This window comes from Borostomias antarcticus, assembly GCF_949987555.1.
Source record: "Borostomias antarcticus genome assembly, chromosome: 10".
NCBI classification, from domain to species: domain Eukaryota; kingdom Metazoa; phylum Chordata; class Actinopteri; order Stomiiformes; family Stomiidae; genus Borostomias; species Borostomias antarcticus.
The window spans coordinates 8422292-8441288 of NC_140243.1; the positions used below are offsets into that span (position 1 = coordinate 8422292).

At 47.2% G+C, this 18997-nt stretch overlaps 1 protein-coding gene across 1 annotated transcript in view; it reads right to left on the minus strand.

The window, feature by feature from the left end:
* The window catches only part of atp10a (ATPase phospholipid transporting 10A), a gene marked incomplete at both ends in the record, with an annotated part of 34461 nt that extends 15763 nt beyond the window's left edge, over positions 1–18698 (minus strand). Inside the window, 9 exons of the mRNA XM_084443939.1 lie at positions 1688–1882; positions 2264–2481; positions 4268–4520; positions 4804–4934; positions 5240–5371; positions 5536–5642; positions 7843–7928; positions 8533–8737; positions 18277–18698. Of these exons, the coding sequence (XP_084300065.1) occupies positions 1688–1882; positions 2264–2481; positions 4268–4520; positions 4804–4934; positions 5240–5371; positions 5536–5642; positions 7843–7928; positions 8533–8737; positions 18277–18698 (1749 nt within the window). The remainder of the gene's footprint in view (positions 1–1687; positions 1883–2263; positions 2482–4267; positions 4521–4803; positions 4935–5239; positions 5372–5535; positions 5643–7842; positions 7929–8532; positions 8738–18276) is intronic.
* Positions 18699–18997: the final 299 nt, after the last annotated feature.

Genomic DNA, 18997 nt, shown 5'->3' on the forward strand with positions numbered 1-18997 from the left:
CGATAAGATCCTGTAGTGTGTGATGAGCCGTTATTTTCAAATCTTGCTGTGTGTGCTTGTTTGAGATGCGCAAGAAGAATATCTGTTCTCCTTATGTGCGTGATGTAACCCGATTTCGAAATTGGTTAGGATTTTTAATATCCTGTAGTGTGAGCCCGGCATTAGTTGGTCATGGTCAGGTGTCTGGGGGAGATCAAGTGTACAGCCATAAGAAGTGTACTGCCCACTGATGTTTCAGGTCATAGTTGGAGAGAACTCTAGCCACTGGACTGGTACTACAGTATGTATACAGGTACAGACTACTGACTATAAAGGTGGGACAAGCTGAATACCATGTTGTCTGATCCGGGAGCGTTGAATGCCAAAGTGTTTCTCTGTGACTGATCCGGATCCGTATGCTGTTATACTGAATAAACGCTGAATTTGATCTGCGAATCAGTTCTGGCAATCTACCTTCCTCTCTGGCCATTGACTCTTCAATACCTCAGTAGAATCAACATATACTGTATCACCCGTGCTGCCGGCTTCTCCGCGCGCTCTCTCTCCCCCAGGGAGCACAGCGCCGGCGGTTCACATGGCGTACCATCAGCGCTGGGTGACTGGGAGGGGAGGAGGAGTGGAGGAGGAAAGGAGGAGAGGAGGAGGACAGAGGGATGGAGGGGGAGAGGTAGCCTGGTATGACCATCCCGATCTAGCAAGCTCACTGCTTCGCTCCACAATATCGGTCTGGCCTTCGCCCCATAGAGAGCGATTACGTGGGCGGGGATACTTGCCTTGACAGACAAACACCTTCAGCCAATCAGCGTTCAGCAAACTTTTGCCAAATCCAGTCGGAAGAATGGCACAAACGTCTTTTCCACCGAGAAACTCCGCTAGTGCATACTCTTGTTCTTGTTTAAGTGTTGTGATTAAGTCTATTTCTGCAATAACTGCACTTATAGCGCTGCGTTTATTCTTCTAACGTTAACATTACCACTCATTGATTCGGGAGCCGCCATGTTTGTTTAGCGAGCGGCAGGGACACAAACCAATCAGGGGCTGCTTTCCACTGTGGGGCGGGACAGCAGTTAATACACAGTCCCTGATTGGCCCGGTATGGTCTGGATTTTGGCATAATCGCTCTGGAGGAGGCGAAGACCAGACCGTTCTGCGTTAGTGAAACAGAATGTGAGCTCGCGAGAACGGGATGGTCGTACCAGGCTAGGAGAGAGGGGGACAGAGAGAGAACGGGATGGTCGTACCAGGCTAGGAGAGAGGGGGACAGAGAGAGAACGGGATGGTCGTACCAGGCTAGGAGAGAGGGGGACAGAGAGAGAACGGGATGGTCGTACCAGGCTAGGAGAGAGGGGGACAGAGAGAGAACGGGATGGTCGTACCAGGCTAGGAGAGAGGGGGACAGAGAGAGAACGGGATGGTCGTACCAGGCTAGGAGAGAGGGGGACAGAGAGAGAACGGGATGGTCGTACCAGGCTAGGAGAGAGGGGGACAGAGAGAGAACGGGATGGTCGTACCAGGCTAGGAGAGAGGGGGACAGAGAGAGAACGGGATGGTCGTACCAGGCTAGGAGAGAGGGGGACAGAGAGAGAACGGGATGGTCGTACCAGGCTAGGAGAGAGGGGGACAGAGAGAGAACGGGATGGTCGTACCAGGCTAGGAGAGAGGAGGGCAGAGGGAGAGCGGCCGTCACCTTGTGCCTGGGCTGGTTGGGGGAGGACACCACCACCGTGTTGCAGATGGTGAGAGCGATGAAGAAGTCGATGATGTCAGAGAGTTCGGAGGGCAGCTGGGAGAGGGGCTGGCTGTGGAAGCGCATGAAATCCATCTGGCTGCTGCCATCGTTGACCTTGTCTAAGAGCTGGGGGTCAGGGGTGATGTCCTTCTCCTGCGAGACACACAACAGGGCGGTCAAGCTACAGACAAGGGTGGTCAGTCAAGAGACCAGGGGGCAGACAGGCAGACACAGACAGACAGACAGAGAGACAGACAGACAAGACAGACAGACAAGGACAGGGAGACACAGACAGACACACAGACAGACCGACACAGACAGACAGACAGAGAGACAGACACACAGACAGACACACAGACAGACAGACACAGGCAGACAGACAGACAGACAGACAGACAGACAGACAGACAAGGACAGGGAGACACAGACAGACAGACAGACAGACAGACAGACAGACAGACAGACAGACAGACAGACAGACAGACAGACAGACGTGTGTGTTGAGAGCAGAGCAGGTCGGTGACGCAGACTGACCATGGGGCTGCTGAAGGCGGTGTGTTTGGACAGGATGCTGGCCCGCTTGGCCTCGGCCCTGCTGCCCGTCCGGCGATGGGACTTGGTGCTCTGGGAGCGCAGCACCACCTTGGCGCTCTGGTGGCTGGTCACGCTGTCACGCCTGGGCAGCGTCCCACCATGAGACACACGCTCTTCATCCTCAGAGTCCACTTCCTGGTACATGGCCAGTCTTCTAGCTGGGGAGAGGGTACACACACACACACATGCACGCACACACACGCGCATGCACGCACACACGCACGGACACACACGCACGCACACAAACACGCACACACACACAGGTGCACGCACAGACACGCACGAACAAAAAGAGGCACGCATCACACACCATATACACACCAACAAACACACACCAACTCCCTATCATACACTATCAAACTCCCACAAAAAAAAACAGATAAGACATTCTTGGTATCTGCTGTGCACGCCGAGCTGCTTACTCCCAGAAGTCTTTAGATTTTCATCCAATAATTGCACCATTTTCAAGTTATTTCAGAGTAAAATGATGTAAGATATGAGACGCTGCTCTACAAAAAGGTTCCAGTCTGGCATGTACTGTAGGCTGGCTTTCACAACAACAACAAAATCAAAATAAACAAAATGTTCTCATTCAACCTCGTTATTATATTTTATTTTCAGCAGCAGGAGTAAGAAAAAATAAGAGCCTTCCCTTGACACTGATGATGCAGTCATATGCTAGACGTTGCCAATTCTTTGTTCAGCTTTGAAGGCAAACTAACTCTACAGCTTCGGCTTCTATTGTGTGACTCCTTTCCAAGTGTGTCAGTCTGTGAACTCTGTCTTATCTGTCTACCTGATAGGCTTACTATCCTCTTCACCTCTCCAGTGACTCTTTTGATGTCTTATCTGTCTGTCACACACTCCTCTGCTCTCTCCTCAACTCCTCTGCTCTCTCCTCCTCTCCTCTGCTCTCTCCTCCTCTCCTCTGCTCTCTCCTCATCTCTGCTCTCTCCTCCTCTCCTCTGTTCTCTCCTCCTCTCCTCTGCTCTCTCCTCCTCTCCTCTGCTCTCTCCTCCTCTCCTCTGCTCTCTCATCTCCTCAGCTCTCTCCTGTCCTGGTCATAATAAGGATGCAATCTGCACAAGGCAACCAAAATCTAGGCAAACCAAATCTCTTAATTTTTTGATTTGATAATTAGATCATGAACACGTTATTTATCAATTTATTTTATACATAGAATTTTATAAGTATTTTAAGTACTTTCTTTTGTGACTCACCCCCCCTCCAAATTAATATCACAGTGAATGCAGGCTAGCTAGAGCAGTGGTTCTCAAACTGTTCTGTCCCACACTGGTGTGCCTTGGGAGCTGGCCAGGTGCTCTTTGGAATGACTCTTACTGATGATGATTTACATAGCTATATAATCATATGTGCCTTGGAAATTCTTGTTTTCATAGTGTCCCTGTCACAACAAATGCTTGAGAACCACTGTGCTAGACCAGCTAGCTAACGACTGCTCTTCTTCACCTGCGCTCTCACGTCCTCCTGACTCGTCTTCCTCCATCTCCCCTAGCCTCGCCCGCGACTCCTTGCCTTCATCCCTTTTCTTTTTGAAAAAGCATCTTACATCCATCTTGCCGTGAATTAGCTAGCTTGCTACCACAATGACACGCCGTGCTCTCTCTCTCTCTCTCTCTCTCTTTCTCTCTCTCTCTTTGTCTCTCTCTCCGAGTCTCGTGCTCACGCGTGCCCCGTAGTGTGAAGTAGACCTGCTGCCTGAATGACACAAAGAGGACCCAACATGTAGGCTACTTGCGTTTTTGATAGCGATATATTATTTTCAAGGGCTTTAAATGCATGATCGGACTGACAAATGAATGGATCTGGCCCTGGGCTATTTTTACATTTAATTGAATTATTAATAAAACACCCCGGGCTGAAGCTCCGGATGCCCGGGCCTAACGATACCGCCGCTGGCGCGTTCCGATCACGCCGTCTCACCGTTGGCGTCGTGGGAATACTCCACCCCGGCCACTGTGCAGCGCCGGAACACCATCTTGTTCTCGGTGAGGGTGCCCGTCTTGTCGGAGAAGATGTACTGCATCTGCCCCAGGTCCTCGGTGATGTTCAGAGCTCGGCACTGCAGGTGGGAGTCTGTCTCCTCGTCGTACAGGTCCTGGTCCTGGTGGATGAAGTACACCTGGCAGATCTTCACGATCTCGATGGACACGAACAGGGAGATAGGTATCAACACCTACGGGATGAAACAAACAATGAGGTTGTGATAAAAGACAGTAGTAGTGTTAGTCGTAGTAGTGTTAATTAGTACTGCACAAAGTGGTGGCTTGCACCAATGGGGTCTGGAGATGTGTTTATACATACATACTGCATGCTCCGGTTCAATATCTAGGGACTTGCGCTTTGCGGTTGACAGGCCTGCAGCCTGGCCTGTTATCTCATCTACCCATGGTTTCTGTGTGTGATGAGCCTTTCAAATCAATATGTTTTATGAGTCTCTCTGTTCCGTTGTTCCAAACCTGGAGAACGATGATCATGGTGAGGAACAGATAAACGGCCGACAGGAACGGGGAGAGCTGGGTCCCCTCGGGGCTGAGAACGTCAAACACGGGCCTCTTATCGCCATACTGGAACATCCACAGCCCGTGACCTGCGAGAACAGTGGCGGGACAAGGTTCACTCCGTACTCGACCGTTCACCAGTATCAGATATGCAGTACACAGCCCTGGGTCTTTAATCTCCCCACGCAAGGCTATCTCCTCCCTGCGCTCAGATCCTCTGCTCTTTAAACACCGACGCTGAAACCAAACAGGCTGTTTCGAAACGTTAAGGAATCCCTAACAGGCTGTCAGAATCTGCTTACACAGTCATTTTTGTCTACTTCCTCTCCTCCGCTGAGGCGTAATACACCGCGATGCGAAGCGTTCCCCCGAGGGGGGGGGGGGACGTACGTACCGATGGCGGACAGCAGGCACATGACCAGCAGGATGATGACACACCAGAACACGTCCACGTTCATCTGCCGCTCCAGCTTGCTGCGCTTGTAGCGCGGCCCGTTGTTGTTCAGCATGGCTTTGGTCTCGTGACCTGCGAGACAAGCGGCATCAGGGGGAGGAGTCAGGAGGAGGAGTCAGGGGGAAGAGCCAGAGGGAGGAGTCAGGGGGAAGAGTCAGGGGGAGGAGCCAGCGGTACGATGAAGAGACTGGCCGTCGTAGGGGAACGGGGGGGGGGGGGGAGTCCCGGGGGCCTACCTGCGTAGATGACGATGCCCACCGCCTCCTCTGTGTTGCGGATGGTGCAGCCCCTCAGCAGCAGGTTGTCTTTGTACAGTCCGTCCCTCCTGCCGCTGCGATGCACGCTGTCCACAACGCGCCGGGGGAAGGAACACACAGAGCGCTTAGGGGCCGATATTCTTCTCAAACAGCCACATGATTTGAAAAGTCTAGATGGGGGAATAGCCTGTGACTACTGATGCTCCTTGGCCTCGGGGCGCTACAGGGAACACGGGTAACTCTGGCCGAGAGCGCTTCGGTCTCCATCGATCGCTCTTGTGGGCTTTCCCCCAGGGGGGGGGACCCTTGACCCGAACACAGCGTCTCTCCGATATACAGCTACTGACCTCCCTGGCTCTCCGCCGCCGCTACCATGGCTCCCTCCGGACGCCGCAGCCAATCAGGCCGAGCGGCGCTTCCTCCCGCAGCCCTTCCTATATACAGCACAGCACCTCCCACTCCAGTCCCCGGGAGCTGAACGCTTATGAGGGCCGATGGGGAGAAAACGTGTCTGACAAAAGCTGAATCCAGGAACGTCTTTAAATCAGGACCAGCCGGCAAGTTCAAACAGCTCAGAGGGTTCGCCGAGCTTCTTGACAGAGAGCAAACTGCATATTGAACAGAATTAAACGATAGCCAAGCATTCTGCGCTCCGCGGAGGGGGGAGAGAGCTAAGCTTTGAAACGCCGGCCCTAATCCCATTACTAAATCGAGGATTACAACTGCGTTAGTTAAATAGCCCGCGAGCCTTATGCCGGGATCGCGGCTTAATCGTCTACGCCTCCGCCGTGGGGTCCTTCGGTGTCGTGCCATCGTCAGCGTGTTTACTAATAGGGGGGCAGAGGCTCCGGCCCTGGGCAGCAGGCAGACTGACACCTCCCGGCCATTAGGGATTAATAACCGTGTCCCTGGGCTCTTCCGGAGACGTCGGCCGTGGTTCGCAACTCGGCCCGGGGTCGACAAAACGGATCGGCCGTTCAGGACTCGCGAGTGATTTCTCTCCTCTGCGACGTAGTGAGATTAGACTCGGAGCCCATAATGTAATAAAACACGGCCATGACAAGAGCCCCCCCCCACGCTCCCCTGTAGCCTGGCAACAGAACGCTGGCAGCATCTGGCCTCTCTCAAGGCTAGAAATAAATGTCATAATCACACGGGCTCCTGTCAGCTGACCGCCAGGCCAGGCCAAGCCTCTCCCCTTACTGTCAGCTGACCGCCCGGCCAGGCCCCTCCCCTGACTGTCGGCGGGACAGAGGATTTCATCTCGACTTCCCCTGCCTCTTGCGAGCTAATCCTGCTGCTCTCTGCGTAGACGGCCCAGGCGGGAGCCTACACTCACACACGCTCTCATACCACAATGGATGTGTGGAGGTAGAACAAAATACAACTTTATTGATCAGCCAACGCTGAGAAGTTGTCTTTGGCCTCACCTCAAACAGTAGTTAAAGAGACTGGCTTGGTTAGTGCTGCTCATCCCTGCTTCAGGCGATTTTTATTTATTTTTAAACCTCCACTTTGTGCATTTTCAGATGACCGCACACCTCATCGTTTATGATTCTTTACATGCACCATGGGCTGACAGGACGTTAGCGGGTTGGACGGAGAGTATTCCTGTGGACAGTCTCAGACCAGGTCTCTTGGGAGCAGGTCATCCAGACTGACCGCATCGCCACCTCGGTCCATCACCCTCAGCAGAGGACTGACCTTTGAACCTGCAGCAGCTGGACACTCTTCACTATGTCCTCACAGTGCCCTATTCATCTAGCATCATCAGCTTCCATCCATGCTCTTGACATCGCAGGCCTGCTCGGACAGGAATTCCCGGCAAGCTGCCCGGGTTCTGAGATGGCTTTGTCAAGCACGACGAGAAGTTAGAGGGGAGAGAGATGCCGGTTGTGGAAATGTGCTGGCAAAGAGTTAGTTGGGTAATTAAGAGATTGTAATAGGGCTGAAAAGCCTTCTGAATAATGCTAGTGTAAGTGAAAAGCAAAGCTCCGCTCAGCGAGGACTTTATTACACTCTGGTTCGCGGGTCAGAAATACTCATTCATCCAGTACTTCTGATTTCACTGGCTAATGAGCTTTTAACCACCAGGAGGCCCCACACAGGAACGATCTGAACCAATCACCATCACCAGCTGGGATTTATCGTGAGGAATAAAACATCATCTCATTGTTGAGTCAAATTTAAATTAAGCCTTGCAACCCAGAAATATAGTGGATTCACACTTTTCTTTGTAATCAGACACCAATGTGTAAAGAAGTCATATCAAAAGGTTATACTCACATGTACCCACGGAACCTGTTCAGGTCGTTGTTAGGCTTCTCACATTCAATGATGCTGTTGTACTTCGAGGGGTCAAAGTCGCAATCCTGCAAGCACAGATGTGAAGTGATTCAGATCTGAAAGACGGCACATTTCTTTAGCTAAAGCGTGTACCATTTCTAGAGTGGGCGACAAAATTAACAAAAATTGAGAGATGATGACTAAGTAGCCCAATGGGTCCTTGTCACCCGCATGTGAACGGCAAAGCAAACATCAGTCCAAAGTCCAGTATGGGTGAACTGAGAACCCTACATTATCAAGCTGATTCTGTATGTGGGATGTTGATAAACAGACAGGTTCTATCACAAGATCCCTATTTTTGTTCCACATCACAGTCTGGAGTTTGTTGTTCAAGGTGCAAAAAAAAGTCAATGCCATCGGCTTACCCCGTCTAACCCCGTACCGACGCCTAACAGTTCTCAAACCAGGCCTTTGCAGGAGACGCGACTTCTTCACACCTGGGTGTTGTGTCTTGTGTTCTAGCAGGCCTCGCTCGCTGGGCAAAGAGCAGCCCAGCTGAACACACCGACACAAAAAACAAACACCTCGGAATCCGGAACCCCGCTGGCCCAATCGCTGAAACACAAGCCAGCTTCTAAAACCCCCCCTCCATAAAGCGAAGCCGGAGCCGGTCTCTGTCGGGGGTCTCACCAGGTCGCTGAAGCTGCGGACCACCTGCCTCTGCTTGAGGTTGGTCTCTCCGTCCAGCGTGGCGGTCTCGATGTGGCACAGGCGGTCTGGGTCACTGGAGCTCACCAGCAGGACGTCGGCAGGCAGGATTTCGTTGCAGCGCAGCCTGATGAAGTCGCCCACCCGCACCTCCTTCCAATACCTCTCCACGTACTGCCGGTCCTGCCTGCACACGGAGGAAGGTAGCAAACAAGGGGACAGTGAAGCCCAAACTACTGGCAAGCATCAAATGAATGTTCTGTGACAGTGGAAAAAAAAGGAGTCCCATTGTTTTGAACCAGAAAACGTCCCGACACACAATGCTACCACATGCTTTGGGTTTTACAGTGAAAATCTGGAAATCCACCAGCTCAGTCAATAGATGGATCGATCCATCATCATGAAGCATGGGAGAGGAATGATGCTTAATGTAAACCAATTGTGCTGTATGGAGATAATCTTTCACTAAATAATCTTCACTCTGCTTAGCACTGCTAGAGAGAGGTGTGTTTGGGTGAGGGCCACCCGTTTATGAGTGACTAGAGGTCCACCACAGCTTGTGTAGGCAGCTCACCAAATAACATCAGGGAGAATCTCGTTTGAAGTGAACAGACACAAACACAGATACTAGTAAACAAACTGCAGTGCTCTTGTGCCTCAGAGAATCTTCTCTAAGTGAAGAGAACTCCAGAGACATCCGCTTCCTGGTTAATGGAAGAGCTTTACTGGAAAATCCTGGAAGGCAAACTATGACGAGCTGTGGAACAAATGATCCCTGTTCCCTTCCCCACCCCAAAAACCTACACGGCTCTCTTCTTCCAAGGCCAAGAAGGGAAACCCTCTGGCCTCTAGTTAATTAGCCTACTCTCTAACACTCGGTAGCAGTTTCTCCTCAGAGCCGAGAACTGTGAATGAGCTGATCGCGTTGACCTGATGCATCGCAGTAGTTGGATGAGGATGGACAGCGCAGGACGCTCTCTGACTGGATTAAGCAGCCACAGTCTGGGAACCACCCTGTACCCCACCCAGACACACAACAGGATGCCTCCCACTCACACCACACATTGTTTTTCACACAAGGAGAACTTTGTTGGATTTCCCGCATTGCTATTTATAGAATCAGACTGGGCTGTACAGCGGAGAGACTGTAATCTCCTCACCCCCAAATATTAATATGATGACTAACCACTGTATTTGTTTACTTCAAAAACACATTTGTAGAATGTCATATCCTTGTATAAATAGGGGATAATCAAGATCACCATTAAAACCACAGTGTAAAAACATGGACTGAGATGCCCTGACAGATATTATTATATACAGGATGGATACATTTCTAAAAACATTCAACTTCCTGGTAGCAAGAATGATAAATAATCCATTTCCCTACAGATACAGTAGACAGCAGCCCGAAACCAACCCATGACTGTTGGATGCTTAATTAGCTATTTTCAACACAACTCTGTCTCTGTCCCTCTACCATCTCTCCCTCCGTCTTTACCCTCTCTCCCTCTATTCTTCCCTTTCTCTCTCCATCTGTCTGTCCCTCCCTCCATCCAACCTTCTCTCCCTCCCCCTCTCTGTCCTTCTCCCTGTCCCTCCCATCAAATCTCTCTGTATCAGCATGTATGCAAATTGCAGCCTACATAACTCAAAGAGTGCCAATGGCAGATATGTTTTATAAATGTTACAGAATAAAGCAGGCCAGGTCAAACCAGGCTTATGTGCGTGGCTGGCTTGTTTCTGTTCAGGACTGGTCGAACAGAAGCTAGTCACGCCACTGAAATAGCTGTGAATTGAATTGACATGAAATAATGTCTGATAAATTAAGATAGGTCTTGTCGCCTGGACACATCAGTTCCAATGCTTCCAATACTAATCCAGCACAATAAGAGCGGGATAGCCTGTTAGCTCATGAGCTCACAACAACTAGCAGCAGCTTCCATAACATTAATGGTAGCGGTCAGTGGCTAAAGCAGTTACACTGATGATTCCTGTAACGTTAGCTATTTTTCTGCAATTGGTTCTACTTCTGTTTCTGGACAAAGGTAAGGGATAAACCCAGATAACACAAGCCAACGAATCTACAGCGGGTCCCCGATGGACGAGCTGGCGGACCTCCGGTCCGAATTTGCTGGCGGAACTACGGATGAATCCGCTTACGGGTTCTTGGCCATTTCCACATCGAATGGCAAGTGGACCTCTGGCGGATTATTAGCATCAGGGATAGCGGTCCACTAGTAATCCGAAATGCTCCCGCTATTGCTCCACCACCATTCCACCGGTAGTTTATTGTCTATATCCTAGGCCCATTGGCCCTAGGCTTATGGATTTCTATTGCTAAATTAACTCACTCTGAACATTTTCTGGGTAACCCTTACTTTCATAGTCCCCCAATTACTAAACTTTTTTTTAAACAATATGTTTATTGGTTTTCAAAGATAAAGAGGTATACAAACAACAGCTACATAGGGCAAAGTACAATTTAGCACGAGAGACAGTACAGAACATGAGGCAGACATAAATATCTAGTTACATATAAATATGAACCCTCTCTAGAAATGCCATGAATGGCCGCCAAATTTCTTCAAACAACTCCAACTTCTTCTTAACAATATAAGTTAATATAAGTTTTTCCATAACAACACAAGATGATAATGCAGACATATACTGGCTTGTGCTTGGTTTGTCCATGCTTTTCCATGACAGAGCGATAATCCGTCTTGCCTGTAAAAGGCATATATTTATTAATACACGCTCTTTCTTATTGGTAACCAAGCTCTTGGGATACACTGCCAGAACAAGACATTTGGGACTAAGTGGGACCTTTAAGCCAGTTATATCTTCTATTATTCGAAGCACCTCCTTCCAAAACTTCTGTATCTTTTGGCACTTCCAAAGACAATGGATTAATGTACCTTTCCGGTCACATTTGTTACAAAGATCTGGGATGTTAGGGTCAAATTTGTCAAGTTTAACTGGAATGATATAAGTTCTTGTGATCCATTTGTATTGTAGAAGTTTAAGTTGTGAGTTAATTGTTTGGGTTTGTGCTGTCAGACATAGATCAGACCATTCTTCTGTAGAAATGTCCTCTTGTATGTCCCCCCTCCAAGCCAAAAGCCTATCTTCAGATGACTCTGAGTGGTCTACAAGAATACTATATAGTATTGACACCTGACCCCTGCCTTGCTGGAGCTTCAGGGTTACTCTAACACTGAAAAAGGAGGTTCAGACAGGGACTTATCTAGCCAAGAAAAAATAAAACTCTTTGAAGGGACACCATGACTATTCTTAAGGTTGTCAAATGGCATTAAATTCCCATCCTTGTACAAGTCTATTATTTTACTTTGGGGGGAAATCGGGACAGTGTTGGTCCCCCACCAAGATAAGCCTGAGCCTCATGCCAAACGACAAAGGTATTCTTTACAAACAGGTTTTAAGTATACGATGAAAAGTAGAACAGCGCAGCCCTCAATTCGGCAGCCCAATAGTACCATTGAAGGTTTGGAAGTTGTAGACCTCCCCTGTCGTATGGCAGATACAAGAGCGAGAGGCGGAGTCTAGGCCGGCGATTGTTCCACACAAAATTTGTAAATAAAGTTTTAATTTTCTTAAAGAAAAAAGGGGGCGGGGCTAATGGGAGCGACTGAAATACATATAGAAACTTAGGGACAATATTCATTTTAATTCTATTAATACGACCAATTACAGATATTGGCAACTGTGACGATCTGTTCAATAAATCTGTGATTTTCTTAATAATTGGGTCATAATTCTCCGGTATTAGATTTTCCAATTTCAGGGTGATTTTAATGCCAAGATACACAAAACCTTCATTAGAAACGAAAAAGGGGGTCTGTATCAAGGGCTCTAACCTTTCTTTCTCATTCAATAATAAAATGGAGGATTTGTTAAGGTTTATTTTATAACCTGAAAATTCTCCAAAGGAATTAATGAAATCTAACAATGAGGGAACAGATTCATTCAGGTCTGATAAAAAAAGAACACTATCATCAGCATATAACGATGGTGTGGTCTGGTCTACGTCACCCAGAGTAACCCCGGTTACAGAAGGGGAGTTTCCAAACAAAACTAAAAACAAAGATACATAACCTTGACCCCATCGAAGGCTCTGCACTTCTTGCGTAGCTCGTCAGACTGGTCGGGATAGAACCTGATGCAGTGTGTGCCGAAGAGGACGTCTCCCTTGACTCGGGCTGCGTTCATCACCTGTACTTTATCCCTAAAGTTCAGGAATTTCATGATCAACGCTCGGTGTGGAGCACCGGTGAATTCGCCCTGAAACTCGGCACACGGTGCGCTCTCTCGATGACCAGGGGAGATTGAAACGACTCCTTGCCCAAGGTCTCAGGGATCCACTTCTCAAGGAAGGAACAGACGTCTTGTCCTTCGACGTTTTCAGGCAGCCCAATAAGATGTAAATTCGAACGGCGGCTGCGGTTCTCCAAATCGTCTACTTTCGCCGTCAGCTTCTCAACCGTGCGTTCCAAATCCTCAGCTGTCTTCTCTATGCGTACCACGCCATCTTCGGTTCGGCCCAGCCGCTCTTCCGCCTCAGTTAGCCGACCTGAGAATAGGTTAAAATCTCCTTGCACCGACTGCATTGTCTCGAGAACTGTATTCAGTCTCTGGCCAAAATCGGATTGTAGCGCCTGAAGGGCAGTGTCTAACTTCGTGCCAAGCTCACTTTTCAAGGAGTAAATAGCCTGCAATATGTCGTCTGCCTCGCTGACGTTAGCATCGCTAGCTGAGGCCTCGCTGCCCTCCTCCGCTTCTTCAACACAATCCTGATTTTCTTCAAAGGTTTTGCCTTTGTTCTTCCAATTTTCCCCGGCATTTTAGCAGCAGACATACACGTTCCAAACACAACAAATTTAGTGCTGTGAATTACGTGTTTTTTAAAGCGTTTTTAACTAAATGTGGAGGAGCAAGAAACGATGCGACCACTAAACCCAGCCCTGCACCATAACCGGAAGTAATTACTAAACATTTACCTGGAAAATACATGCAAAGTATGTATGTAAGGGATAATGAACTCGGGGCGGGTCTTTGTGCTGTTTAAATGACCGACGCGGAGGTAGTGAATTGCCCGAGGCGTAGCCATTTAAACAGCACAAAGACCCGCCCCGAGTTCATTATCCCGCTTATACAACGGTCTTTCAACAGAAAACTTTTTGAAAATTCTCAGAACAAAATACATCAATTGCTCATATTAGTTTTGAAAATTTATAATTCATGGTAAGAGTTATGCAATTTCCATAGCAACCAGTAACTTTTATAGTCCCTCTCCACCCAAATCTAACGTTATCACTCGTCTAGACCCAGGAAGCAGTCTGCTAGCTAGCCATGAGCGAAGTGTAAGATACTGCATATTTGCTGTGCAACATATCAATTGTCCAGTTCTCAAATCTAGTTGCGAACTAACTATTTATGATAGCCAGACACCTCATTGTCCCCAAATCCAAAACTTTTTTTCCAGGTCATGAATATCACTGTCAGTCGTAGCTACAACTCATTCATTCAATTCATTGCGAGTTGAATTGCGAGAACGGAATGTGCCGTTATAAGTGAGGGACAAGGTATTAGAACTCATCCGTTGCTCTTCACATACATATCTGCATTTCTATCTCTGTCTTGGAAACAGAATAATCGCCAAAAGAATAATACTGCGTGCGTAATCGCAGGAGAATGTGCTTCAGTCAAGTGCAAAACAGCTGTTTGATGCAAGCGCATTCGGCTAGACAGGGAACTCCGATAAAGTCGCGGCATATAATTTAGTTAGTTTCTATAGCAACCACTATATCAAGTTTGGGATGCTACGAGTCTTGTTTAGGTCAGTTGTATGAACTGCGCATTGATTTAGAACATGTTTGATGCCGGGCGTATATACCAGGCATTGTGGAGAAATAATGTATGCCTCACGAATGCGTCTTGGCCAATCACACTCGAGTATTCACACAACCGTTGTATAAAGCCTGATATATAATGGGTAATTACTGAGACACCTATACTGTAGGTATAATTTCAAAACAGTAATTTTTAAAAGAGTATGTCAAATGTTCAATTACTGCACATAAATTCAATAACTGACATAGCACCACCGGGTAACCACATTTTTACATAGCTTCTATAACCAGTCCAGTGACAGAAAATCTCCCACACCTGAGCTTGAACCCCTGACCTTCAGCATGGGAGTCAGGCACTCAATCCACTACACCACCAAGGATCTGGAAAATGTGCGATGTCATAGTGGTTTTATTTTGGTGTTCTGGGACTACTGCCTCTTGTGGTGGCAACATAGAAATGCAGGTCAACAACGGGACGGAGGGATTGACAACCCGACATTTGCTATCTTTGGTGCGTGTCGCCACGCACCAAAATGAAAACATTTTTCAGTGCCTGAAGCATCTTTACACAACATTCAAGTGCAGTGAAATGAAAACATTTTTCAGTGCCTGAAGCATCTTTACACAACATTCAGGTGCAGTGGGACAAATATTGATGTACTGTAAAAGCAACATCTTAAGGTTCAGCAACCAAACTGACTGCAGATAATAAGGAACATGACAAGGATGTCACATTACAGACAGGTTTGTTAAGCAAGACCTACATTTAACTAAGAGAGCACATGTTAGACATCCCCCTAAAAAATGTGTTAAGCTTACCAGTCTGTGTTGAGACACTGAATGCAGATAGTCTGCCAGAATACTTTAACCAAGACAACAGCACACTAATGAGAAGATCCGGCTCTCAAGTGGAGGGTCTGATGTGTATTTGGGGGAAATGATGAGTGGCAACGTGGCCACATGGGGAAAATATCTGCCAATTTTTTTTTTATTGGGAACTAGCTACAATCATAAAGAAAAACTGTCACCGTCAAAACTCCATGAACAGCACCTGGCCTATATGGTCAACAACACATCCCCAAAAACATACTACTGAGTGTGTGAAACAGAAAGAGCCTGTTGTTGCTGTGTATTTTATTAGGATGAAAGAGAAAAGCCCAGCTGTCTCTCTGTCCGCCCTACAGGGTTTGGCTTCGGGCTATACACAGTTGAGTTTACAAAAAACTGACTTCAGCATAACAGACTCCAGACATGATCTATCCATCAATGATAATGCTGGAACCTGCACATGTTACGGCTCCATATTCAGTTACTCTTTTGCTAGAATAATTTGAGATTATTAGATTATTCTGTGCTCTTTGATGAAACTATCTAAGCAATATCACTGATTGGGATATACCGCACTGCAGTGGGATGCACTGTCCTGTCTAGTCCTTGCACCCTGTCTATTGTTGCCTATCCATCAGCGTTATGCACTAACTGACCAGAACAAATTCCTAGTACAGTATGTGTTCAAATATACCTGGCAAATAAAATCTGATTCTGGTTCTTGAGCCCAAGAACCCCACAACTAGAAAATGCCCAGCATTCTTGTCCCTTTGGTATTAAGACTCTAAACTCTTCCCAAGGCAAATAGGATACATTCCAGGAAAAGATATGGAATCATGAACCATTTCCTCTAAATGCACACTAAAGTCGCAGAAAACCCAAACTTCTGAAACAATAGAGAGCATTTAACACCTACTTGAATTACTGTGAATCTTTCACCACAGAACACAGGAAACTACAAGAGTGGACATTTGTTTTTTTTATGTTTAATGGATTTCTATTGTTTCTAAACTATTGAGCTGGCAATCATAACCGCCTACTGCAGTCTTCAACATGGGAATCATCCAGTTTGCTACTCAATGTTGCTAAGACGAATGAAAACAAGCCGCTTTCTCTCTTGAACAAACGTAGGCTATAGTGCTGTGAGCTAGGTTATTGCTGGACTGTTCTGTCTTGACGCTTAAGACCATCATGACCGTGTCATGAGCTCAACTCAAGATGAGGCCCTGTAACCTTTTAAGACTGTGATGACACTGCACTCAGGCCGTCTGCGGGGTCGACTCCTGCATCACGTACGGAAGACATCAGGAAACATCGCCTGCAAATATGTCATAACAGGTGAGGGGAACGGTCAGTAAATCGTCTAGCTGATGGAGCATAAACTGGGTTGACACCCCCTCCATTCTCTGTAAATATTAGCACATCTGATAAAGCTGGAATGCTGAAGAGAGCTCCCTCACACAGATGCACAGCCCTGGGCTGCTCTGTGAGGAAACAACCCTTATAAATAATGGGCCTCATCATCTGCTAGGAGTGGGTTGGGGATCTGTGGTACAACAAACACAGAATTAAGAAAAGCAATGGGGAAATGATTAGTCCGGCCTCTTATGCCACCTGGAAGAAAAAAGAGGTGGGCCGTCTAATTTCCGAAGCTTTCTTCTCCCACGCCTCTGACAGTGAGTGTTGCCGAGCAGTCGCCAAGCTCAGAAAGAGGTTGTTTTGCAAAATATTGACCACAGCCGAAGTAATAGAAGAGAATTCAATTATGGCCAACCTTGAGAACAGCTTAGACCAGGGCCCATAGAAGAGCAGAGTCACAAAACACTGAGCCTTTTCACTGCCATGGATCCTGCCCTGTGCATGGTCCACAGTGCTGCTTTTCATTAAGGATACACCCTCGCTACAGAGACCCTAGAAAATAAATAAGTACGACTTTCTTAGTGAATGACTTTCTTGGTGAATGGTGTAGTGCATGAATCCTTCTGGGGAACAGGGGCTGAAAAAGTAACTTCCAGGACTGTTTAGAGACAAATAATTACAGTTCACGCAGCAAACACCCCGACTGCACACAAAGTGCCCTGTTGGCTGTTCCCTGTCTCACCTGTAGACTTTGTGAAAACAAAAACGAATGTCACATCATTAGGGGGTGCATCTGTAACAGTATAAAACAGTTGTACTGTCTGATCATTACTTTTTCAGGGAGACTTTTCACTGACAACTTGTCATGCTAGTAAAACTAGTAAAACAGTTTTTCTGACCACAGTCAAAATGAAAGTCTTTCACCTACTTAAGCATGGCTGATTAGACTCACAAGACTCTGTCTGTCTGTCTGTCTGTCTGTCTGTCTGTCTGTCTGTCTGTCTGGGTGCGTCTGAATCCAAGCCAGGCTATCTGACTGAATCCCTCTTGGACTTGAAGTTTTAAACAATATGTAAAACACCACACAGACTGTGCCCTAATGGGATTTAATTAATTTAATGTGAACATCAAATTCACTGTTTCAGTGTCCCCTTCAGGCTCCCCTGCTGCATGACTGGACCTGAGGCCTGGAATGCACCACGATCTCTCTCTCTCTCTCTCACACACACACACACACACACACACACACACACACACACACACACACACACACACACACACACACACACACACACACACACACACACACACACACACACACACACACACACACACACACACACACACACACACACACACACACCTAGATCCAGACGCTAGCAGTGGTTTTCCAGAAAATCGTATGTGAATATTTATTATCGTCATTTATCAATATGGATGCATGTGTGGTTGTGATTGATCTAGTTCATCCTTAAGTAAACTGGATAACGTGAAGACAAACGAAGTTGAGTTTGTAATTACTGGCCACAGTAGCAGAATCGTTTCATCCACAGAAAGACTAAAGTAGGCTGTCCTTTGTAGAAACCTGTTGACTCAAACAAAACGATTGCCCCTATATAATAGCATACTTATCTACATAGTAAAGGCCGTTATAAATGCGAGATATTACCTGCTGTACACCAGACAATCCATGTGATTTATTTCTTTATCAGATCTGTGTCGCCTGTAATCCTCCCAGAGATCTTTGATAGCAGTGACTGACAAAATGAAGACCACAGGGGCCAAGGCAAGTTCTGGTTGAAATGCATTGACAACTGGAACAAAATTCAGCAATGCGATGAAAACAAAATACACGTTCGCAAACCTGTGGAACTGCTCAAACAGATTCTTCGGTAAAAAAGAGAGAAGAGTGTATTTGGTCGTTTTAATCTTATTGTTTGCATAGTGTCTATTTGGATTATCCTCCCCTTTCGCGTTATCGTACAATATATTTGAATGTACAGTCCTGGTTTTGTTCTCCTTCTTGCTCTTTCTCTGCTTTTTAACTTTTGAATCTTTGGCCACTCCGGCGCCTCCACTCTCTAGCGCCATAGCCTACTTTGCCTCAAACTCACAAACTTTCGGTTTCTTTTGTCCGTCTTCTGAAAGTGTTAAGTTATCATGCTGCTTTAGGTGTGCAGGATCGCATCATTCCTTATTACGCAGGTTTTTCCATTTCGCTCATATCTTCGACTCTTCTTTCCCTCTAAACAGAGGGAAGTTTTATTGTGTCTCTTTTTCCTACTGCAGATGAGGATGCTGTGAAAACGAGTAGTGAGAGGCAGCGAAACTTCTGACGCTTCCACCTCAATCGTCGATCTCCATACTGAATGGATTGACGTCAACCGCAC